Source organism: Rattus rattus, chromosome 3 (assembly GCF_011064425.1).
Source record: "Rattus rattus isolate New Zealand chromosome 3, Rrattus_CSIRO_v1, whole genome shotgun sequence".
Classification (NCBI taxonomy): Eukaryota; Metazoa; Chordata; class Mammalia; order Rodentia; family Muridae; genus Rattus; species Rattus rattus.
In genome coordinates this window covers 30,095,522-30,119,343 of record NC_046156.1, presented here as the reverse complement: position 1 = coordinate 30,119,343, position 23,822 = coordinate 30,095,522, and the positions used below count along the sequence as shown (strand labels likewise).

Sequence of the window (23,822 nt, the reverse complement as noted above, 5' to 3'; positions counted from 1 at the left end):
ATCCACCCACCTCCAGTGCTGCCCTCTGCGGATCTCTCCCTTCCCTCCCACAGCCCCTGTAGACAATCAGTACTGTAACCAGCTGCCCTCTACGCTGCAGGCCTGAAAGGAGGTCAGGCGCGCACACTCACACCCACACTTCCGAAGCCTCACCCGGATCAAACCAAGGCACACTGCCCTTTGTTTCATTTCATGGGCCACTTTCCTTGTCCCTTCCTCGTAAGTCACCCAGATTTTGCTCCGCGCGAATAGGTTTCTGTCTCCCCAGGCTCTGGCCCTCCCACTCAGATTCGGAAGGGGTTTGACGCGCGACCTTTTTCTCCCCCTCCATCCCATCCTCGTCCCCTCCCTCCCATCCCTATCCCCCTGCTCCCCAGCTTGAGTGCTAGCTCCTGCTACTGGGCTAGCTCCTGTTGGCCTGTTTTTTTTTTTTTTTTTTTTTTTTTTTTTTTTTTTTTTTTGCCTCCGGCCCCGCTCCCCCGCTGCCTTCCACCAGGGATCTGTCCCGGGCCGCAGCCTCCAGGGCCCCTGGGCCTCACTTCCAGTTCTAGTGGTTCTCGGTCCCCTCGATCGCCCCTGCACGCAATCCTCTCCCCCGCCCCCCTCAGTGGCCCAAGCGCTGTGCTCGCCCCTTGATCGCCCAGCATACAGCAGGCTCGGCCGCCCGCCCGCGCGCCACCGTGCACTGGAGTTTGGTGGAATCTCTGCTGACGTCACGACACTCCGCACACGGAGTCGGAGCGGAGGAAGAGAGAGGGATGAGAGCGAGGGAGGGGAGAGAGAGTGCGAGACCGAGAGAGAAAGCCAGAGAGCAGCAGACAGAAACTGCCCGCACCCGCTAGCTTTAGCAGCCCTCAGCGTGGACCCTCTCGCAACTTGGCACCCTCAGGATCCCTGCGGTTCCACCCAGACCCGCTCCACGGCGCTGGCTGTGCAGCCCGAGCCTCGGCCGCCTGGCAGTCACCCTGGGAAGCGGTGGGACGGGGAGACAGCCGTTCTCTCCGGTAGCCGGTAAGTGGAGGCCCTCTCTCCCACAGAGCTGTGAGATAATGCGAGTCTGGAAATTTGTTCCACTTTGGAGAACCTCCGCCGCGTGTGATTTGTGGCTCACCGGGCTTGTTTCTCCCGAGGTAGCGCAGTTGGCAAACAGATCTCCCAGAGCCCTGTTCCTTTCGTCCTCAATCGCAGACACTAGAACAATCCTGCCGGGTGTTGAAGTCGAGTGGAAGCCAGACATGGCTGGCATTTAAAACGAGGCATCTTCCCTGGACTTTCGATGCCAACGGGGTAGGGAGAAATCCTCCCGCTGAGGATTAGCTGACTCAAGATAAAGGACCAGCTACAAAGTTTCGGCTACTGGAATAGATTAGCCCTTGCCCATCATTACCTATTGGAAAAAAGAGATTCCATCTTAACTGGCAGTTAGTGACCTCTCAGGCCCAAGCGAATTACCTGGGAGCCAGGCCTACATGCCAACCCGCACAATTACTTCGGATTATAAATCCTTTAAATTGATCACCAGTCAACTCCAATCTTATACTGCGAGACATGCATTTTAAACGGATGCGGGGAGGCAACTATTTTGCAACTGGTAACTAAGTAAAAACATGCGATTCCAAACCAGGGAAATATGGCCCTTTTATTTCACTTTAATCGCCTTCCCTAAACAATTTAGAAATCAGACTGTCCTAGGAAGCTGGGACATTTTTGTTTTTATTCTGTTAGGTAGGGCTACTGTATTTTTTAAAGGCAAATTAAAATGGGGGGAGAGACTTTTGCTATTAGGAATTACAATAATCTGCATTCATACGTTCTAAATTATTTAACGAGCAAGTAGCTTAATTTTTAGGAGATCTCTGCATCCTTTTCAGATCACTAGTTACAATCAAAGATGTTTTGATCACATGAAGTATCATTTAGAGGCAACTCTGCTTAAAACCAATCATTTCACAGAAACAAGCTCCTTACCGAAATGAATTGAGGATGTGCCTTTTTTGTTGGTGGTGGTGGGGTTGAAAGTGAAGCACGGTATTCCAATAATCAAAGTTTAGTTTAAAAACAAAGTCGCTACTCTCTTCCCTTATGGAATGTTTTGGTTGCCTCAGCACAACTGTGCCTAAGTTGCCCTGCTTTGTCCTGTAAGTTGAGCACCGCTGCCTTCCAACGCTCCAGAAGCGTGCATTCCACAGAGCTTTAAAGAAAGCTTGCTCAGGGTAAAACACGGAGCTGTGTTAAAGTGGTATCTTAATTTCCTTAAATGATTACCCACTGCAAATTAATTTGCTGGCTAATCACACCAATTTAGTTCATTTAAAACACATGGCCTCATGCTCTTGATTTTTTTTTAGCTTTCCACGAATGGTTCTGGGGTGAGATGGGAAAGGATATTTTCCCCCTTGGGCTGATTAGAACCCGTAGTTTCTTCTACAATTCCATCCTTGTGTTGCTCGCCAGAAATCATTTTTTTTAGGCAAATTGCTCTGTTTCTTGAGGCTTGCCTGTCCGCCTGACCAGAGGAGTACTGTGCGTGCTAATTGCTGGGTAGAGCTTCATTAACACAGTATAGAATGGGAAGCTGACCCAAACCAGATTGCTTGGCATATACATCCCAACCAGGATGTGAACTTTTGGCATGAGAGTAACTTCAAATTAGGAAACGTCTCCTATCTAAAATGTTCAGATGAGCCATCCAAACCAGTGTTGTAATCCGCCGGTGAAATGTGTCTGTCACAATTTAGTTAGCTGCCCTGATGGGGCAAGTTTAAGTATCATCAGATAAGACTTGAAGATCTCTCTTTAAAGAAAAAAAAATCTTCCTCAGTTAGTTAGACTGGATCCATGTATTATGCCTGGTCGTTCTACGGAGCATAAAATTAAAGTCTTAGGGTTCACGTTACTGCAAAATACATCTCAAAGTCACAAGGACATGTAGCAAGGAGCTAAGGAACACGTCTTGATCTTTTCGAACCTTGGGCTGAAGCCTACTGGGTCTTGAAGCTCTACTTCTTGTTGCTTTGATTGATCTTCAGCACCAAAGCATGGGGGGGGGGGAATGTGTAGTAAAAGACCTTACAGGTCAGTCTTTCTCTTCTGTATATTTCAATCCTTGAAAAAAATAAATAAATAAAACTATTTGCGGTAGCCATCTGCAATGCTGTGGCTACCGGCTAATAATGCAGCCAGTTCAGACATATAAAAAAAAAAGATTATCGAAATGATGATGACATGCAAATTTCCCCCGAAATTATCATAAGTAAACATTTGGAGTCTGGACTAATAAAATCCCATCTGTGTTACTTCATATCGAGTTAGTAGAAAGCTGTGATAATGAATTTTGTAATATCTCCCGAACAGACATCTCAATCAGGGACTAATCCTGTGATTTTACTGCAGAATCGCTAAATCTGGAGCCGCCAAACTGCTACTTCTGGGCCCACGGGTCCACAAGGATCGGCAGAATCCCTACCCGGGTCTCATTAGCTGGTGGGGGGAAAGTGCTTGTGGCTCCCCACTCCTGGATCCCCAGGCCACCACACCAGGCGGCCCCTCCTCCAGGCAGCACGACCTTGGCCAGAGTCCCCTGGAGCTTGGATTGCTCCAGAAGAGGCTGAGGAGCGTGAAAATGCACCTCAGGCCAAAACTCGGCCCACCAGCCTGGCAATGCCCGCTCTCACCTCCAGCCCTGGGCTCTAAGAGAAAAGGACCCTCCGATCGCAGGCGTACCCTGGTTAGCAGGAGTCAGGAGCCAAGATCCAAGGGGCCTGAGAAACCCTTCTTCCCTTTCTCGTCTTGAAAGCAACCACTCCATCTAGCCCTCCGCCACCCACCTCTCCCGGTTTGCCTGTGGCAAAGAAAAGGGGCCGCGTCAAAAGCTTGGCTGTCTGAGCTGCGGTTGGAAATTTGAAAAGGATCTAGCTTGCCTGGGACGGGAAAGGCCGAAACTGGAGGAGCAGCCTCCCCAGTGCTGTTTAGGCTTGGCGGCCCCTCCAGAAACGCTTGCCCGGGTCTCCTGTCTCGCTCAGCCCATCGTGTAACTCAGCTCGACGATCTTAAATCATACTTTAGGGTAAATAAATGGCTGGATGATTATCTCCAGGGAAAAAGTGTGGCTAAATATGGAAACGCGGCTCCTGGTGGATGAGAGGCCCTAATTCAGCTCGCTCCTGGAGCACCCTTGGCCGAGAGTCCCTCCCTTTCAGAATCGCAGAAAACGGAGGGAAAGTTGCTTTGTGCGACCGGGCGTGCTGTTTCTGGCCTTCCGCAAATGTTTGCTGAGCTCAAATTGACTGACACCGTATTGAATGGTGATCTTTCCAAAGAGAAGTCCATTCTCCCCACCCCCAAATTGTGCATAAGCTTTAAGGTTGCTCCCAGGCCTAGGCGCCCTGGAACGTAGTCCCCGCAGCTTCTCCAGAAGCTCGTAGGTTCATTGGCCTCCTAACCTCTGGGCCTTTTCCCCTTCAATTGAGGACATAATCCCTCCAGGTAAACATCGGTGGGAGTCCTGGATTCGAAGCTGGGAAGATGCTGCTGGGCTCCAAGAGGCTTTCCGGCCTGAGCAGCGTACCTGACTCCCCCAGCACCTAGTAAGGCTTAACACCTAGAGTTGATCCTGTCCTCGGCGCAAGTAGCTGCCTTTGAGCCTCCAGCTCCCGACCGCCGCCACTTCTCAAAGTCGTGCCTCTCTTCTGTTTTGCAGATAACGGGGAATGGAGACCAATTGTCGCAAACTAGTGTCGGCCTGTGTGCAATTAGGTAAGAGCTCATTTCTTCCGCCCGGGTCCCTAGAAGGGAGACTGCGTCCTGCGAGAGCGGAGAGAAGGCTCCTGCTCGGCCGCCGCCAGGAACCCAGAGACTGGAACTTTCTCCAGGGGTTCTAGACGAAAAGAAAAATCAGACTAGTACAGCCGTGGCTCTTCCCTTTCAGAGAGGCTTGTGCTCAGGCAAACTAGCGAGGACTACCCTGACACTCCTCCAAGCTGCCCGGTCGGGTGGCCCAGGGACAGATCACTGCCCTCACTGGGTTGCCGGGGGCCCGAGGGCTGGGCGTGAGGTCTGTGCTTCCTCTAACGGGCTCTTTGCTCTCTGTCCCTTTTTCCCCTCCGACCTGCCTCGTCCCCTAACCCTGGCCCGGGGCTCCTGTCCTCGCCCTTTGGCATCCGCCGCCACTGCACGTGGGGCGGGCGCACTAAAGGCCCAGGCGTGCAGCCGGCGGCCGTTGGATGTCTCTTCTCCAAAGACTCCGAAATCAAAAAGGTCGAGTTCACGGACTCTCCCGAGAGCCGGAAAAAGGCAGCCAGCAGCAAGCTGTTCCCGCGGCAGCACCCCGGCGCCAATGGTAAGGGGGAGGGAAGCGCAGGCCGCGAGCCGGGCTCCCGCCTCCCGGACTCTGGGCTGCCCGTGAAGCACAGGCAGGCGAAGCCGCCAAAGCCGGTGTCCCCCCGCTGCAGAACTTAGACTATTGGCCTCTGGGTAGAACACGAAGCAGCCGTCCCAGGGACTTTAATTCCTTTCCACAAATTATACTGCACTCCTGAGACCCAACACCTCTCCCTTTTCTCTCTCCCTGTGGTCTGATCCCCTGCGCACGCCCCAGCCAACTACGGCCGCTGCATCTGGTGTGCAAAGTGGTCCAACAGCGACCTCTGTCGCTCTCCTGGTCCCACTGCACGCTGCACCACCAGGGCCCACCCGGTCCCTGAAGCTCACAGCCAAGCCTCGCCCAGGCGGCTGGGAGCAGTTTATCGCGCCAGAGGAACGCTGGGAAGTCGTGTTGAAGGCTCGCTTCGAAGGGTCTGGGTTTGGACAACAGCCCCAAAGAGCAGGGGACAGAACTATGCACAGCACATAAGGGCCGCAGCAATTATAAGCTCCTGTCAAGGAGCCCCTCCTGCTGTGCTAGCTGTTAGGCCTTGGGCTTGGATAACGTGATTCCTTGATTGTTTGGTTTCACCCTAGACCAGTCCATAGGCTTGTGCAAAAGGTGAAAAATCTCCCACGCACAGCGAAGGCCTTGGAGAAATAGAAACTTGCCCTTAGATAATGTATGTGAATATATAAGAGGAGAGGTCTTCATTTAGAATACGTATAAAATTCCAACTTACTTTTTTTTTCCAGCCCCTGTGTTTTGAAAGCTTCATACTAAGTGCCCAACCTTAGGAGGTTGTTGACCTTTGATTGTGTGAGGAGATAAAACTCCCCCACAGCCCTGGACCCTAACCCCCACACAAACGTAGTATGTGCCAGAGGGGGTAATTTGGAACTCCCGGCAAGTAAACAAAAAGTATTACTAAGAAAAAAAAAACAAAGACTTTTCTGCGTGTATCTGACCAAAAAGCATCATTTGTTGAAACAAAAAACGCCTAAAGCAAGCTGCAGCTTCCCCTCCCCAGCTTGCCCAGTCTTCCTGCTGGGCCAGTTAAACGCTCACTTGTCCGGGATTAACCCAAGGGGTTAAATGGGGGCAATGCAGAGATAATGTCGGCTGATTTCTGTCATTAAGACTGTGTTAAATTCTTCTTCTGTTTGATAATCGGTCGTAAAAATAAATTATTAGACCGGAGAATGTTTGGGATATGGTTAAAAATCAAGAGTAGCGAGGACTCCCAGGGAGACTGCTTTGTGCACGCTCTGCCTCGGCCCTGACCGGGCCTGGAAAGCCAGTACGGATGTCGTGGGGGGGAGGGCCGGCCGCTGCCCAGCGGAGGGCAAGTTACATCCTGTGGGTTGTGACCCTAGAACTCGACCCCCACCTCCAACCCCGATTTCGTTGACCAAAAGAATTGTTTCTGGGGCTAGGTGGCCTGCTTTGTAACTAATAGATGCAGGACACCACCCTCCCACCCCACCCCCGTCAAGGAGTCTGGGGTGCGAGATCGTCCTTGTAGGTAGAATGTGTCTGAGGGCTTACAGAGTTCAGTCCCCGCTGTCAAGTGTCCTGGCATTCGCGTTGGATAATAGGAGAAAGAAAGAAAAAAGAAAGTGTGTGGGGGGGGGGGACATTAGTATGAGGGATTGTGACTTTTACTTGCAAGGTGGATTATTTTAGGATAGTGTATGAAAGGTTCTCCCCCTATATTGCCAAAATGTCTGTTTTTCTATCTTTTGGACCCAAGAAAAAAAGCTGTCCAACTGTGTTTACTAGCATTCATTTAAAAGAGACATGTGATGGGAAGACATACTGAAAACCTTGATGTTTAGCTGGCGTGTGTGTGTGTGTGTGTGTGTGTGTGTGTGTGTGTGTGTGTGTGTGTGTGTGTGTGGACAAATCAAAAAATTAATTATAACATGCACCAGTACGGCAAAAAAAAAAAAAAAACCTAACTACTGGTCACCAAAGTTAAGAACCTTTTGAGGATTATAAAAAATAATTTAGACAATGTACAAACTTCTGACTGGAATTTATTTTTGTACTTTTAAGGTTTCTTTTATTTCAAAAAAAAAAAAAGAGAGAGAACCATATTTTTAAGTGTCATGCAGTGACAAAGAGAAGGCCAGGATACTCCGTGAGCTCACCTATTCTTCCTCAAACAGCGCAGCTGCAGGCTCCTTAAGGGAGACTCCCAGCTCCGTATTCCAGCCAAGGCAGACCCAAAACTCGAAACTGGAGGCAGTGTAGGGGCTGAGAGAGTTAACAGAGTTTCCAGGCCTGGCACTTGGAGAGGAAGGCATTTTGGCCAGCCTTATAGAAAGGAACAAAGTCCAGCCACTTCACGTGGCTACGTTTTTTTAGGAACTCCTACAATGGTCTTGACCTTCAGGAAGAGAACAGAGTGCGGAATGGTTGAGAGTCCCTGCCATGGAGTAGGGCATAAAGCCCACAGCGCTGCCCGCTGCCCGGCTTGGCCTCAAAGCCTGTCCAGTTAGCCCTGTGACAGGCGGCCAGTACTTCTTCGGCCCGCTTTCCATACCCCCAGCCATGCCATTAATTTTTAAATAGCTTTGACAGAAAGGCTTGACTGTAAGTATTCTGACTGCCCCAAGTCCTAGATTCCCCCTTTCCCTCCCCCCTCAGAAGGAAACTCCAAGGTCCCTCCCCTACACCCTGTCCCTAAACACCCCTTCTACCACGGTGGCGACTTAATCGCCTTCGGAGGATGCGAGCAAACTCTGGTGCTTGCCTGGGTCCAGTTTCTCTCTTGGGCTCCCATTCACTTAATCGGCAAAATGTTGGCGAAGCTCGAGCTATGTGGACTCCTGATCTACCCACCAAAGCACACGTCTGATTTTCCATTATGAAGCCATTTAAAGCGGAGGCCTTCTAACTGGAGACATTCAAACCTTCGGTAGCAAAAGGCAAAATGGTGGTACCGGGAGGAGGGATCTGAGCCCCGAGGAAGAAGGTTGTGTAGGAAAGTGGAGAGATCTTGGCTGTAAGGAGGAGGCAAGGTGCAGGTGCTAGGTGAAGGAGATTTGAAGCTTGAAAAAGCAAAGCGACAGAACTGGGTGGTGACACTTATCTTCTTTTTCCCCCACTGAACACCACCTCCACCATTAAACCTGCAGTTTTATTGACAGAAGCCTCCTCTCTGCTGGTGATTTCCAACCACCACCACCCCCAACACCCGCGCCCCCCAGCGGTTAATTGTACCAGATGTCCAGGTAGTCAGTCCCTGACGGTCAGTCGGTGGCAAGCATTCTTTGCAGGTGGCGATTCTCCCAACCATTCCATTCTCACACAAAGTTTCTTTAGGCTGCTTAGGCTGTTACTCCACACAGACTGCTGTTAATATATGCAGCAGTTGTTAGAGCGACTCCGGGGAAAAGGAAATGTATAACGAAAGCTTATTCGTGAGCAGGAATATACTAATGGAACAATCTGATGTCTTCTTAATCCTATGTAAAAAGCTTTGTCGTCTTCCTAATATTGACTGAATGGGTAATTAATGGCTCTTCATCTAGGCGAATACCCTGTAATCCAAGATAGGCAAAAGACAACAGCCCAAGTTAGAAGACAAAAGGCGCGACTGCAGCCACAGACCCCTCCCACTGGGAAAGTTTCTTCCCCTGGGAAAGAAAGCAGGGATGGGGGGACCAGACCCATCCTTGGTGGGCTTCACTAACCAGAGAACTCGACCAAGGACTCGGCGCTCCAGAATGCAGTTCTCTCTTGAGCTCTTCTCTTTTTCTTCTTCTTTAAGATGTCCCCATATAAAAGCCATCCGAGGATCACCCCCACACAAAGGGTCCCTTAAGAACCTCAGCACTGGACCCGGCTTCTTTTGGATCTAGGACCCTCCCTTCCTTTACCAACCTGGCTTAGACTAAAGTAGCTGGGGCAAAGGGGAAGAAAATCCTGGAACATGTGCATTTGAGCGCACACACACACACACACAGACACACACACACACACACAGAGAGAGAGAGAGAGAGAGAGAGAGAGAGAGAGAGAATGTGTGTCTGTGTGCTGAAGTACCATTAGGAGTGGTGGAGTCACTTTGTGAGGGTCTGACATGGAGAGTGCCCAAGATTCTCCCAGCATGTTTTGAACAGGCTGACATTTTAATTTAAACCTTTAGAGTAATACATTACTAAGGTTACTACAAGGAGGTGGGCTTCTTTTTTTTTCTTTTTCTTTTTTTTTCTTTTGTCAGCTGACAGCTTTTAAAATATTATTTCGCTAGGGAAATAAAAGCTTCATCTCAGATTATAGGTGGGTATTTTTGGATTTATGTGATTTATGGTCACCATGGCAACTAATGCCGAATGTTAGCTACCAGCATGTCTGGGAAAGAAAGGAGAGTGGGAGAAATAGGAAAAGGAGGTGAACATGAGCTGGAGAGAGGGGATTGATTTAATCCAATTATTTTTTAAGTGACTTCAGTTAGCCCCTGCACCTCCCTCTCTCCAAACCTGGATATCTGTATTTATTTTCATTTTCTTTCCTTTCCTGGCTGGGCTGTTCTCAGCTTTTCTCTCCTCTCCTGAATATCTCTCTCTCTCTCTCTCTCTCTCTCTCTCTCTCTCTCTCTCTCTCTCTCTCTCTCTCTCCCTTTCTTTTCCCCTCTTTTCTCCACACCGACAACAAGTCACATTTAGCTATACCAATCTCGTGGGTCAGTAAATTGATGCTTTCTAAAAACAAGTGAATGTGTAGTAAACCTGCCCTACTTAGGTGCAAATACGTGAGGGGGTATTGACGGCTCTTAGGTTAGTAGGTTTCAGCATCCTCTTCCCCGCCCTAGTCACTTCTGCTTTTCTCGATGAGCAGTGGGGGATACCTCCCACTGGCACCCTAATACCCCCCAAGGTTGTCACCCCAACCCCTTCAATGTTGGACCGGGCTGGGAGAGCAGAAACACGGGTATGCTTTCATAAGGCGGCAGTGGATGAGTGTTAGTTAATCTCTGGCCTTCTGAAACAGAAGAGAGTCTTTAACAAACCCAACCTTTCTGTGTGTGTGTCGTTGATGTTGTTTTGTTTTTGTTTTTGTTTTATGTTATGTCTTGCTTTGTTTTCATTTACGGAACAAGAAAAAATCATCCGGAGTGAAGCTTTTCATTTGGGAGGGAGGTCACTCTCCTGGGGTTCGGGGTAGGGGTGCAGTCAAGCCTGGTTTGTGTGCAAACAGTTGAAAGAGGGGATAAGAAGTCACTTTTCTAGGTATGGGGTGCCAGGTCTCCTCTTACACACACACACACACACACACACACACACACACGCGCGCGCGCGCGCGCGCACACACACACACTACCCATCACGTGGCTGAGTCCTGGCCAGGTCAAGTCCTTGAGCCACCTTCCGCAATGCTATACACACACCCCTTTATAGCCTGACAGCTCAGGCAGACCTCTAATTGAGCCATCTTCCAGGTGAGTTCTGAGGGCAGTCTTTACAAAATTTGAGGATTGATTGATTGATTGATTGATTGGGTCCCAGGCCATACTCTGCATCTACCAAAACGGACAGCCCAGACCTACTGCTCATCGCTCACCGGGGTGGCTGGAAGAAGTTTGCTCAACTAACACTAAAGAGTGTGAAATTAAATAAGACTTTAAGACCGGTAATCGGTGGCAAACACCAGCTGAAGACACTTCTGGGTCACATACTTCCCACCCGGAGGGTCTTTCTTTGAAAGAATAAGTAAGAAAACCCAATTAAGGTGACTACGGTGCCTCCAAACCCCAAGCTTCCGTACCTTGGCCTTAAAGAGGGCATATAGCACAGCCCAAGCCTCCCTTCTCTCTCTCTCTCTCTCTCTCTCTCTCTCTCTCTCTCCCTCTCTCTTCTCTCTCTCTTCTTCTTCTTCTTCTTCTTCTTCTTCTTCTTCTTCTTCCTTTTTCATTTCTTTCCCTCCTTCCTTCCCTCCTTGCTCCATTCCTTATTTTCCTAACCTTGAATAGAAAACTCTGATGACAGCTTAAGTCACCATCATTTCTAGAGCTAATCAAGAATCCACGTGTGTTCACAGGATTGCTGAACTCCCTACAAGTGTGATTTGACTTACAACCCATTCTTCACCTATGTCACCTGTGACATCATTGTGGAGCATTTCTTGGTCTCCATCATACACCTCCACACCTACTCTGGCATGAACCCTTTAGGTCCTTGAAAGGTGGAGATCCTATCATGACTGCTTGGCAAGTATAAAGCAAGTTAGGAGAGGGTCAGTTGACTGTGAAAAATATTTTTTAAAAACTATTTTTAATCACTTGTGTGTCATACGTGTGTTCATGCGTGTACTCAAATATACACACATACACACACACACACACACACACATCAATGATGTGCAATTCTGTTTTTACTTTAATCAGCATGGATGTCTTTATTCTCAACCTCAGTTGTTCCACACAATCTAAATTTCTATTTAGACTTGGCTATGTGCATCTGTGTCTTTCCAAAATCTCCCATACTTTGGCACTAAGGGAGAACTACCACTTAACCCTGGGTTTTCCATCCATTTGGGGGACTACTTGAACCCCTCCCTGTGTGTAGTTTCCTATATGACTGTTCTACTGCAGGGGTGGGACTGCCAGAGCTTACGCTGAAAACCTCTAGGTTGAATGGGAGATAACCTTGAAAATCTGTGTGATTCTTTGCAACTTCTCAGTTTTGCAGGGGGAAAAAATGCTTTAAAAAAAAAAAAAAAAAAAAAAAGCTCCCAGCCTCAAAAACAGAACAAACGTCATTAACAACTACTGTTTTGCCACACTCCAGAATTCAAATCTTGAGGCAAAGAAGAATATGCCTATAAAATTAGAGAACCTTTTATTCTTTGGTGCAATAGAGTCTACCATGAAACGAAGCATTGTGGGATATGGTATGGTGATGCCCACAATTATACTGAGGTTTAAAAGAAGAAACTAGGATAAGATTAGTAAACATATTGGATAGAACGATCTGGATTCGTCTTGACTTAGTTATAGGTCATTGGCTGGCAAGTGCATGGGAGAAAATGTTTACTTTACGCATATACTTTATGAACTTGAGGGAATTAAAGGAAATTCAATAAGAAAATGGCTAGAAACATTTAAAACCCCTATTTAAAAGACTTAAGCAAATTAGAGTCTTATCAGATTAAAAACCACTACAAATGTAAGAACATTGTCTTCGGTGAAACGCTGTGAGGTCTGAGGAGGAAATTCTCCTGCCCGCCAAATCTCAGGGATAAAACGCGTCATCTAAGCACCAGATAATGAGCAGAATGTAAATTAATTTAACCTTCTTTACCAACAGGCTGCTGGTGTAATGTGTATAATTTAGTGATAAGGTTTCGAGACCTAATATAGCTGGATGTGTGAGCCTCAGCTAATTCAGGCCTGACACAAGGGTGTGTGTTCTGCTGAGCAGGTGCATGCGTGTTTATGTGTGTAGAACAGGGTGAGGCAGAATAAAGGTTAAAACCAAGAATGCTGAGCTAAACCTTGTAAAGAAATGCCTAAATATCTAAATTCTTGAAGTGGGATGGCAAAAGTGTGAAAAGACTGGAAATAATTCTCATTTGGCCCTTTGGGTGGTCTTGGTTCTATTTAAGGTGAGAAGGATTGTTGGTAGTGTTGGGAGGTAAGAGTAAAAGAGAGACAGATGTTATAACTATATCTGCAGTCACCCCTTCATTTGCTTAGTGCCAGGCTAACTTCCCCAGTCTTGTGAGTAAGAGCTAGGAGGGAGTTTGCTGAAGATTCCTTATACTGGCGCTGCAAATCATTGACTATAACGTCAAACAAATTACATTCAGGGAAGATAACACTAAGTCCACTGTGAAACAATCGCAAATGCAGAGATCCGAGGAGGGGAGTAGATTACTATGTGTTCTTCAGCTAGGCTGAGGGACAAAAGGGGAGTGTGTGTGTGTGTGTGTGTGTGTGTGTGTGTGTGTGTGTGTGTGTTTGCCAGATCTCAAACCCAGAACCTCCCGGGTGCTCCAACACTGAGCAGAATCCCTCCCCCAACCCCCCAGTCCCACAAAGGACTTAGAAAAATTATTTTGAATGCGTTTGAATTTATACCTTTGGAACTTAAATTTTCTTTGCTGCACGGGCTGATGCCTCCATGGGTGCTGTTTTGTTTGATACAAATGAAAGAGATTTTTGCTTTGCCTACTTGGGCAGTCCTCTAGGCTCTCCCCAACCTGGTGCAAATCTACTGTTTCTGTGTAATTGTGCTTTAATGATTCAAGACAGCCTTGAGCTCCCTAGGAAAAGAAAATGACTGTTAAAAAATCATCCTTGAAATTGGTCATTTGGCAACGTTCTTAATTGTATGGAAATTCATTAAGGCATATTTTCTATATAATTAGCTCAAGGTTGTTGATTCTACCGGCTAAAGCCTGGATTTGAATCTGATTGATAATAAAGTAAACAAGGGAGTCGAATTTAAAGCATAGCTCTCTCTCTGGCTGGGACGAGCTCAATACAGTGTACAAGGAATTTGAAAGACCTAGGATGTGTCTTAATCAACGTTAAGTAGAATGGATAAGCTTTCAGCATTTCGAAAACGCTGGGTTAGGGTTTCTACTCTATTGTGAGTTTTCTGTCTGGGAACTAATAAGCATTACAGGGGACGTGATTTGAGGCGACTTTTTTATTCATGTATAAATCCAGAGTGAACCACCAAGCAGTTGTTCGACTAAAGTCAAGGTAATTTTCTTTTGACGGGTCCATTTTCTTCTCGATTTCTAATTTATTAGCCTGCCTTTTCAAGACTCTGTCTTCTTTGCAATTAAAGTAAAGCTTCCTCAGATTAGCGCGACATTCACCTGACAGGCGAATGGAGGGGGGGGTGCGGAATTAAGATGAGAAAGGTGATTTGCTGGTGTTTTTCAACGTTAGCTTTAGGTAGCACGTCGCCTTTCTGTCCTGACCCGGGGTTTTGGGGGGCGGGGGGGGCGCTCTGGTCTAGAAATGGATGTGGTGAGACACAAAAGGGAGGGGGTGCTTGATGTCGGTCCTCCACTTTTCTTCTTTACCCTAACCCGACTCCAAGTCTCCTCTCCCCCACCTTACAGTCCTAACCAAAGCCGAATAGCCTTTGGCTGGGCAGGAGCAGAATTCCCAGGAGCGCGCCTGTGTAGACCGGGTGGGCACCGCAAGGAATTAGTGGGGCCTCGCACTGCTGATAGGTGCAGACAGAACCATCCCTCTGCCGCGGCTCGGGGCCTCGCGATTGGTGTGGAGCCACGTCACTCCGACCCGAAGAAGGGTCTGGGAGGAGGCGGAGGCGGGGAGAGCTGGGGAGGGCCGCCGCAGAGTGACGTCTTGCCACCAGGAAGCCCGCCTCTGGTTTTAAGATGTTAGGCCAACAGGGAAACGCGGAGCCGCAGATCTTGCCGGTCTCTCGCTGGGGTGTCTGGAGCTGAGCTGCGGCGGGGCCTGGCTCCAGCTCGACGGCCCGAGGGGGTGTGCGTGCGAGCCGCGGAGGGTGTGCTCTGAGGCCCGCGCAGAGGCCGTGGCGGCTGCAGCCGCCGCGGGGGATCTAATATCAGCTACCTGTCCCTGTCACTCTTGACACTTCGCTGTCAGGGCTGCAGCGCGGGGGGCGGGCAGAGTGCTCTCGGTGCTGTCCTTATTGGAGGGGTATCTAGGGGAGGGAGGGAGGCAAGAAAAGGGTCTTTGCCCATTCTTGTTTCGCTTTGGATCGTGGAAGTCGGCTCCCTAAAGACGCTCGCAGCGGTTCCCTTTCTGCCCACGTCCCCAAGTCTCCGTTGGCCCCCTGACTTTCGGCTGCCGAACTCTGTTTGGCTGGAGTCTGCAGTTAGAAGAGACAGGGGCGGTTTGGCTGGAGGACTCTGCAGTTTGCGTCCCCTGGCTCTACAAGTCTCGGCTAACACGGGGACACTTGGCGCCTAGAGCGCTACCCAGAACCGGCGGCCACCGGGGCTCGACTGGCGGGAACCCTGGACTCGTAGGGCGCCGCACTCCCTTGTCCATGAACTGCATGAAAGGCCCGCTGCCCTTGGAGCACCGAGCAGCCGGGACTAAGCTGTCGGCCGCCTCCTCACCCTTCTGTCACCATACCCAGGCGTTAGCCATGGCTTCGGTCCTAGCTCCTGGTCAGCCCCGCTCCCTGGACGCCTCCAAACATAGACTGGAGGTGCATACAATCTCCGATACGTCCAGCCCTGAAGTCGCAGGTAAGGCGCCGCGCTGCCCCACGGACACTTGAGCGCAGCCCCCTGGCGCCTCCCGGCCGGCTGGACCCCCGAGGAAGCCGCCCCCTCCTAGGGAAGGCGTGGTCGGAGTGGTCGTTCTGTTAGCTCAAGGCAGAACTTCCGGGAGCCTGGATTCTGGTGACCCCGTCCCTTCCATTCAGTCCCCCACCGACTTGGTTCCTGTGGCGCTAGTAATCCCTCCCACGCCGCTGAGTCTACCTTGATCTATCTTCAGTTTCTTGGGTCACAGATGCCTCAGCATTTCTATTCAAGGGCGTTCAGAGGCCGCCCCAACTCTGTCCCCCTTCTCCTGTTAGCGTTTAACCTCCCGGGGAGACTCACTCCTTTAAAAAGTATGTCTAAAATTATTTAGCTAGCATACCTCCCCACGCCGTGAGGAGCTGGTGGACTTTCCTTCCTACCTGAATCCTAACACCCACTTTCCTAACCTTCCAAAACCTCCTGGAAATCTGAGGTTTGGGGATTGGGGTCTGGGAAGTTGTGCGTAAAACACGCGCGTGTTCGTGTCTTAAAAGGATGTGTTTCTTCTCAACTGTGTATACTTTTGAGCAAAGGCTATAAAAAAATGAATGTACCGCCTCAGTGAGATAAAGGTGTAAATAAAACGTGCGGCTCTGGGGGAGGGGAGGAAATGGGGCGCACACACCCACACTTTCACCGCTCACCCCCAGACACAGCGCTCCCTACGGAACGGAGGCGCCGCGTACAGCCCTGTCCCCGCCAGCAACGGGGTTCTTGGCCTCCTCTGCCACCCTCTCTGGTTGAGAGGTCGCGTTTTGCAGACGGGAATCTGACCGAAACTGTGTTTCTTTCTGCTTTGCTCTTTCAGAGAAAGATAAGGGCCAGCAGGGAAAGAATGAGGATGTGGGCGCAGAGGACCCGTCTAAGAAGAAGCGGCAACGCCGGCAGAGGACTCACTTCACTAGTCAGCAGCTCCAGGAGCTGGAAGCCACTTTCCAGAGAAACCGCTACCCAGACATGTCCACTCGCGAAGAAATCGCCGTGTGGACCAACCTTACGGAAGCCCGAGTCCGGGTAGGAGCCAGCACCCAGTCTGGGAAAACTAGGGGGCCGAGGCCTTGCCAAACTTCAGAGCCTGCAGATCAGGGGTGGGAGTAGGAGTGGTGAGTGGAAGGCAGTGTCACCCCTTAAGGACGCGGGTGGGAAGCCACTTTAGAAGAAGAAAGGGCCGAAGGCCTCCAGGCGGCGAGTGTGCCCGAGGTTACTGCTCCTGGTTCCCAGGCAGAGCTGCCCTGGCGCAGGCGCCGACAGCCTCACCCGCTCTCTGCCGGCCCATCCGGCGCCCTCCCAAGCTGAGCTGCGCGGGCATTCCTCAGCAAAGGGCATTGTGTTCCCGGCTTGCCGTCGCCAGACAAGCGCCAATAAAATCCCTCCCCGCCAGGAGCTGTGAACAGGCTCCAACCTGTGCGCCTAGAACAAGAAAACCCTCCAGAAACACGCAAGGGTTGGCCTCACTGGAGAACCTTCGCGCCCAGCCCGGCCCAGCCCGGCCCAGCCCGGCCCAGCCTTTTCTCCCTTGACTAGCAAGAGTTGCTCGCAGGTCTTTGCCGGGGCGGGTTTCACACTATTCAGATTTCTCTCCCACTCTACCACCTAGTTTCGTAATCCCTGGAAGTAACGACTATTCTGCTAGCGCTTTTAGAAAAAAGGAGAAGAAAGACGTTTCAATTTGGTTTATTTATCTCCTCGAGAAAGTTCAGCTCAATGAACGCTGTACTCACACCCCTTGCTTAATTATAGTCATAGATTTATAAAGAGAGCTTACCTTTACTTTGTAGCAAATCTGCCCTTTATGGACTGGCAAAAAAAAAAAAAAGAGTTTAAATAAATTACCCAGTAGCAGTATCCTGGTTTAACGCCGGTCCGTTGGAATGTCCAAGATTGTTAAGATTCTGAAAGAGGAAAACGGAACTCAGCAGACTCCAGAGCCTGCTGTTTTAGAAAACACGGTCTGTGTAGAAGAAAGGAAGCAAAAAGGTGGGGGAGGGAGGACGAAAAGAAAAATAAAGAAAATATCAGACAGCAACAAAAATGAAAACTAAGGCGTATTCTCAAAGCCAAGAGAAGGAAGACACAGTCAGTGTAGCTCTGTGGCAGGTTAGGCAATGCCGGCAGATAAAGAAGCCGGGAAGACGCGGGGAGTGGTTTTAGTTTAACTGCCCGGAGCCAGCGCTCGTGCAGGGGCCGCGTGGTTTTGAGCAAGGTCAGTCTTTTCTTTAGCTTTCTTTAGCATCAGGGAACGATGGACCTGCACGTACTCTTCTCGCCTGGGCAAAGTTTAGAAGGCCTGGAGTAGAAATGACAAGTAATTAAAATAAAGACACAATTTGTCTTTCACTGAAATCCCCGGGGAGAGCCCTCCCACCCCCACCGGCTTTTCCTAGGCCCCGGCTCCTCTGCAGCGGGTGCGCGCTCCAGCGGCCTGCTTCCAAGCGCTTACTTTTTCAGCCAAGTCCGTGAGGCTTGCTTTTTATAGCAATCGGGTGTAAAGAGGAAGGGGGAGGGAAAAAAAGGAAATCAAGAATGAAAGGGAAAAGAGGGGAAAAAAGCGGATTAGACGGCTGGGCGCGACAGAGATGTGTAATGTGAAACATCACCGTTGTCAGCTCTGGGCTGTTGAGCCAGGCCTCTCTCCAATACACAAAAGCCGCTCTCTGGGGCGACTGGCGGGGCCCAGTGTGGATTGGAAGAGGGGTTGTGGCGAGGCCACCGGACGCGGGTGGGGGACCGGCCAGCCTCCTGCAAATCCACAAGACAGCTCTAGTCCCGTACTAAGCTGTGTCCAGAAGCTGGCTAGGTTTGGGGAAGAGGAAGGTGGTACAGATCAAACTAAGGGAGGTGAAGGGAGGTGAAGGGCTACATACAGTGACTGGTTCAGAAATCCCGGTTTACGTGCTTAGCTCCTGGAATTTAACGAGCAGACTACGAGGTGGTCCTTAGCTTTTTATTTGGTTGTTTTTCTAGGGCATCCGGGTCCTAGCGCATTCGGAGAGGCGTGGGGGCTTTGGGGGGGGGGGCGAGCTTGGAGATACTGGAGGGAAGGGAGGGGCTGTGTGGGAAGAGGCCCCTGGTCCTCATTACTGGATCGGTGGTTTTGAAATGGAAGCAAGCTTGCAAGGTTCTGAGAGGGTCCCGTGTATTGTACACTGTTTTGGGACCCTAAAGAGGTCCTAGAGGATCAAGCGGCCCTTAGGCCTCCAGGAATTCGATTGATTGGACTTCTGTGTCTCAGCTCACAGTCCAGACTCCGGGGTTGGAGCGGCTGAGGCCTCTAGAGCTTTACTAAGGCCTGGGACAAGCACCAGTGCGGTTTAGCTATTCTCAGTGGCTTTCACGGCGCATGGTGTAGACTGACTGGAGCCAGGGGCAGCAAGAGCGTGTGCGCGCTTACAAGGTCCAGTGTGACCCAGGTTGGCTTCTGGTACTTTATTTTTAAATGAGTTTTACGAGTTTGAACCTAATTGTCTCTGTGTCCTCTGTCTCCTTCCTTATCCGCACCACCCCAGGTTTGGTTCAAGAATCGCCGGGCCAAGTGGAGAAAGCGGGAACGCAACCAGCAGGCCGAGCTGTGTAAGAACGGCTTCGGGCCGCAATTCAATGGTCTCATGCAGCCGTACGACGACATGTACCCCGGCTACTCGTACAACAATTGGGCTGCCAAGGGCCTCACGTCAGCGTCTCTGTCCACCAAGAGCTTCCCCTTCTTCAACTCTATGAACGTCAATCCCCTCTCCTCCCAGAGCATGTTTTCCCCGCCCAACTCCATCTCATCCATGAGTATGTCGTCCAGCATGGTGCCCTCCGCGGTGACCGGCGTCCCGGGCTCCAGCCTCAATAGCCTGAATAACTTGAACAACCTGAGCAGCCCGTCGCTGAATTCCGCGGTGCCCACGCCCGCCTGTCCTTACGCGCCGCCGACTCCTCCGTACGTTTATAGGGACACATGTAACTCGAGCCTGGCCAGTCTGAGACTGAAAGCAAAGCAGCACTCCAGCTTCGGCTACGCCAGCGTGCAGAACCCGGCCTCCAACCTGAGTGCTTGCCAGTACGCGGTCGACCGGCCGGTGTGAACCGCGCCCAGGGCGCGGGGATCCGAGGACTGTCGGAGTGGGCAACTCTGCCCGAGAAAGACTGAGAATTGTGCTAGAAGGTCGTGCGCACTACGGGGAGAAAGAGGGGTGGGGGAAAGAGATCAGAGGAAAAGAAACCACTGAATTCAAAGAGAGAGAGCGCCTTTGATTTCAAAGGAATGCCCCCAAGTGTCTGCCATCTTTCGCTGAAAGTATTCCCAACAGTTGGAGGACGCGTGCACCAACAAATGTTTGACTGGATATGACATTTTAACATTACTATAAGCTTGTTATTTTTTAAGTTTAGCATTGTTAACATTAAAATGACTGAAAGGATGTATATATATCGAAATGTCAAATTAATTTTATAAAAGCAGTTGTTAGTACTCTCACGACAGTGTTTTTAAAGGCTAGGCTTTAAAATAAAGCATGTTATCCAGAATCAGTTAGGATTTTTCGCTTGCGAGCAAAGGAATGTATATACTAAATGCCACACTGTATGTTTCTAACATATTATTATTATAAAAAATGTGTGAATATAAGTTTTAGAGTAGTTTCTCTGGTGGATGCCTTGTTTCTGAAACTGCTACGTACAACCTATCCTGTGTATAACATTTCGTACGATATTGTTTTACTTTTCAGCAAATATGAAAAAAATGTGTTTTATTTCTTGGGAGTAAAATATACCGCATACAAATTGGTCTGGATTCTCTCTCCCTTTCTCTGTCAACTGGCCAGGGTGTCGAAGCCACTGACTCCAAAACAAACCAGTTTCCTCTGCCTGCCTAGTCCAACGTACAAGGCACTATTTAAATTCAGTAGAAATATATCCTAGCCATTCATCAGAAACTAAAAAAGAAAAGAAAGGGGGGAGGGGGAGGAGGCAGGGACGCTGCAAGCTGGTATATATGCCCCAGATTCGTCTTTGGCCGAAATCCATCAGATGTCATTGTTGTTAGCAAATAACACCAGAGGAAGAAGAAAGGTGAGAGAAGTTTTGAAGTATGCCAACCAGCTTGGAATGAGGCTGAAGCTTGCTGGGTCGGAAGGAACCCCCCCCCCCAGTAAACTGTTCGGGAGACAAGATGAGAGGGCGTGCACATGTACAGTTTGTATACATAAACTTCTTAGAAGGAACACATCTATAATAAATTTACAAGGAAACACCTTCAGTTCAAAATATTTAGGCCTCCACGTTTATCTTTGAGGCTTAAGTAGAGAGATCCTTCATTCATATTGTATTACTATTTTCAAGTCCTTGGGAGACATTAAAAGAAACAAAGACCATTTCTAATAACTACAGCCCGTTGGTTCCCTGTGTCAAAGAGCCCAGGGGTTGAGGGGTTAGAGTGGGGTTTCCTGAGTCTTGTAGAGCAATATGTAGCTGAGGCAAAGGTCATGCCCCCTGTGTTTTGTTTTAAATAATATTGACCCATTAATTCTAAACCTGCTTGTTCCTGAAATTATACAGGATTATAGTTTGCAAACTGCCGGACAATGAGGCAAATCAAGATGAATTACAGCCTGGGCCCTCCCTTCTATCCTCTGACATCTAAACAGGGAATGAGGTCCACGTGAGTGTTTGAAAGAACTCTAAGCCCTGGCTCCTCCTTCCAGTCCAGCTTTTTAGCTCCTTTTTGTTAAATGTGAAATTTGATTTCGTAACCAATAGTAGCAAATAAGGCTTACTTCTCTAAGACTTCATCGCCTAGGCGCTGGGAAGGTCACCAGAGGATGTTCTGAGGTCTTTTGTTATTCCTGCCCCCCACACACTCTCCCTCTCCCCCTCCCCACCCCCACAGTATATGCTAGGACAAACACCAGCCAAGGAACTGGGATAGAAAAGTATCCTCCGGTTTTCTGAAGCCGAGAAAACCGGTGTTTTTACGCTTAAGTTGCTTTTTATCTCACCGAAACTTCACTTAGGAGCTTTCAGAGTCTTTGTTCTGTGAGGACCTGCTGCTGCGGCTTAAACAGATCGCAGATAATATCCCCGATTTAAGATCAACTGCTCGGGGCGCACATTAACTTTCTTTTTCTTTCTTTTGAAAGCTTCGCGCCCAGTCCTGTTGCGGGATCACGCGGTGGGTGTGGGGTAGATAGGAGGCCTTTGGACGAGGGTCACCTCCCGCCCTTGTTCACTTGAGAGCAGTGGAGAGGAAAGCGGTCACCAAAGGTGGACTTTGACTTCTGGAACCGGGGAGGCGGGTGGGAGGGAGCCAGCCAGTGTCTCTCTGAGCGGTTGGGGAGAGCTGAGAGGGGGAGCAAACCGTGTGGAAGATTTTGGGGATCTTGCCTAGAAGCACAAAAAGAGGGCAGCTGGCCTATTTTGCTTTTCCTGCCAGACTGATCAAGGGTGAGCTGGGAGCGCATGTTTAAGGGGTGAATCTAAGGCCTAGTTTGTTGGCTCAAGCAGAATTCTGTTAGAGAAAAACCAATCTGCAAAAACAATGTAAAACAACAAATGGAAGAGTTATCACTTCCCCGACTTTAGATGTTCAATTGAGGGGCGGGGACTTGGGACAAAAGATAGGCCTTGCCTCAACTCAACTACCACAGCTACTTTCTCTGGACTTCCACTCGGCCTCGGCCTCGTCCAGGATTCACAGCCAACTCACCCTCCCGGCAGCACCTCTCTTTCCCCTGGAGCCGGAGAAACCTAGATCCCGAGCGGGTGGAGCCCGCCCCCTTGCCCCTCCCGCTCCTAACCGGGTCCCCCCTCCAGCCATCGCCACCTCCACCACCACGGTTCCACTCAATCGATTTTTGCTGCATGTCAACACTTATTACCGGTGAGTGTTAGGGTATTTTTTTTTCTCCTTCTCTAGGTCTCTTAATGATTTCTGAGCTAGTTGTGTATTAAAGTGCTTAAAGGAAACTTAAAGATAATCTATAGCATGAAGATACCCCCCCCACTCCGCGTGGGTTTAAACATGGCGAGAGCTTAGTGAGGGAGACAGGCTTCCGTGGCCTAGGCACTCAGGGAAGCACCTCAGGGAGGGCCAGAGCAAACCGGGCTTACAGCGAAGGGGGCCTTGCTTAGCCCTACAGTGGTATAGGCTCTGTGGGTCCTGCTCGTCCACTTGCTACACATTTGAACTTTCACCCACCATGATGGCTGCAATATAACTGTGTTTTTATTTTATTTTCTCTTTTTAAAGTTAAACTTCTTCTTAGGGCCCCAACTCGGCATTCTTCTAATACGGGATTCAGGTTAGGTAGAGGCTGGGAGAATGGTGTATAAAGCCCACATACATCCTTATCCCCTCCCTGTTCCTAACTCTCAGATTTGATGCCCTCAACTTGCTTACAAACGCAATTGAAAAGGAAAGATGGTGGCAAGCCCCAGCCCCATAAGCAACCTCATTAGAGGAGGAATCAGCTTCTCCCTGACCTAGTTTTTCCTGCCCCAGATCTCCCTGGGTACTGAAACCAGGAGTCCTTTTTAGAGTGTAACAACACCACCAACAAATTAATGGGAGAAAAAAATACCATCTTTAAAGTCCCAATATTCCTCAAAGCCCTATAAATTAACCCGTGGAGAGCAGCGAACCCTTTTAAGGAGCGTCTATAAAACTCCTGCGCGTTCTGGAAAGAGGACAGTCTCCCCACCCCCTGTCACGGCGGTGACCAAAACAAAGGTCTGCTCTGCAATCCACATCCCAATCCACGAGTCTCTGACACCCGTCTCCCCAGCCTCTGTCGGCCCACCAGAGATCTGAACTAGCTGAGCAGTCCCGGCTGGGAGGTTTAACTTTTTTTAGAGCTGAGAAGAAAGGGAGGAATGTAACCAGATCAGAGTCTTTATGAATATAGACTTCCCGCTGATTGATTTATAAACCCCCAGCGAACGGCAGTTAACGTAAGCAAGCACCCTGACGTGCAGGAGACACTGGTGGACTGCGTTGGTGAAGCAGGTCTGAAAAGAAATGAGATCTCTGGTAGCAGATTTTTGTTTTCCAGGAGAAATTAGAAAGAAAACATCTTTCCCTGCCCATCCTCCCAAGCCATTGTGTTTGAATTCAATCCGGAAAAAAAAAAATAATTCTAGAGGGGATGTTTTTAAAGTCACTGTGAACACATGAGTGATTTACCTAGGCAGACATTGGCAGGGGGAG

The 23,822-nt window shown here is 49.4% G+C and overlaps 1 protein-coding gene across 2 annotated transcripts; it reads left to right on the top strand.

Annotated features, from left to right (window-relative positions):
- The first annotated feature begins 759 nt into the window (after nt 1-759).
- Pitx2 (paired like homeodomain 2) lies at nt 760-20,405 on the top strand. Of its 2 annotated transcripts, XM_032897347.1 has the most exons (4): nt 760-1,011; nt 4,700-4,755; nt 16,443-16,648; nt 19,141-20,405. In XM_032897347.1, exons 2-4 carry the CDS (start codon nt 4,710-4,712, stop codon nt 19,702-19,704), a joined length of 816 nt encoding a protein of 271 aa, XP_032753238.1. In that variant the 5' UTR covers nt 760-1,011; nt 4,700-4,709; the 3' UTR covers nt 19,705-20,405. The 2 variants fall into 2 exon arrangements, with proteins under 2 accessions (XP_032753238.1, XP_032753237.1); XM_032897346.1 differs by lacking the exons at nt 760-1,011; nt 4,700-4,755 and adding an exon at nt 14,767-15,574.
- The last annotated feature ends 3,417 nt before the right edge of the window (nt 20,406-23,822 follow it).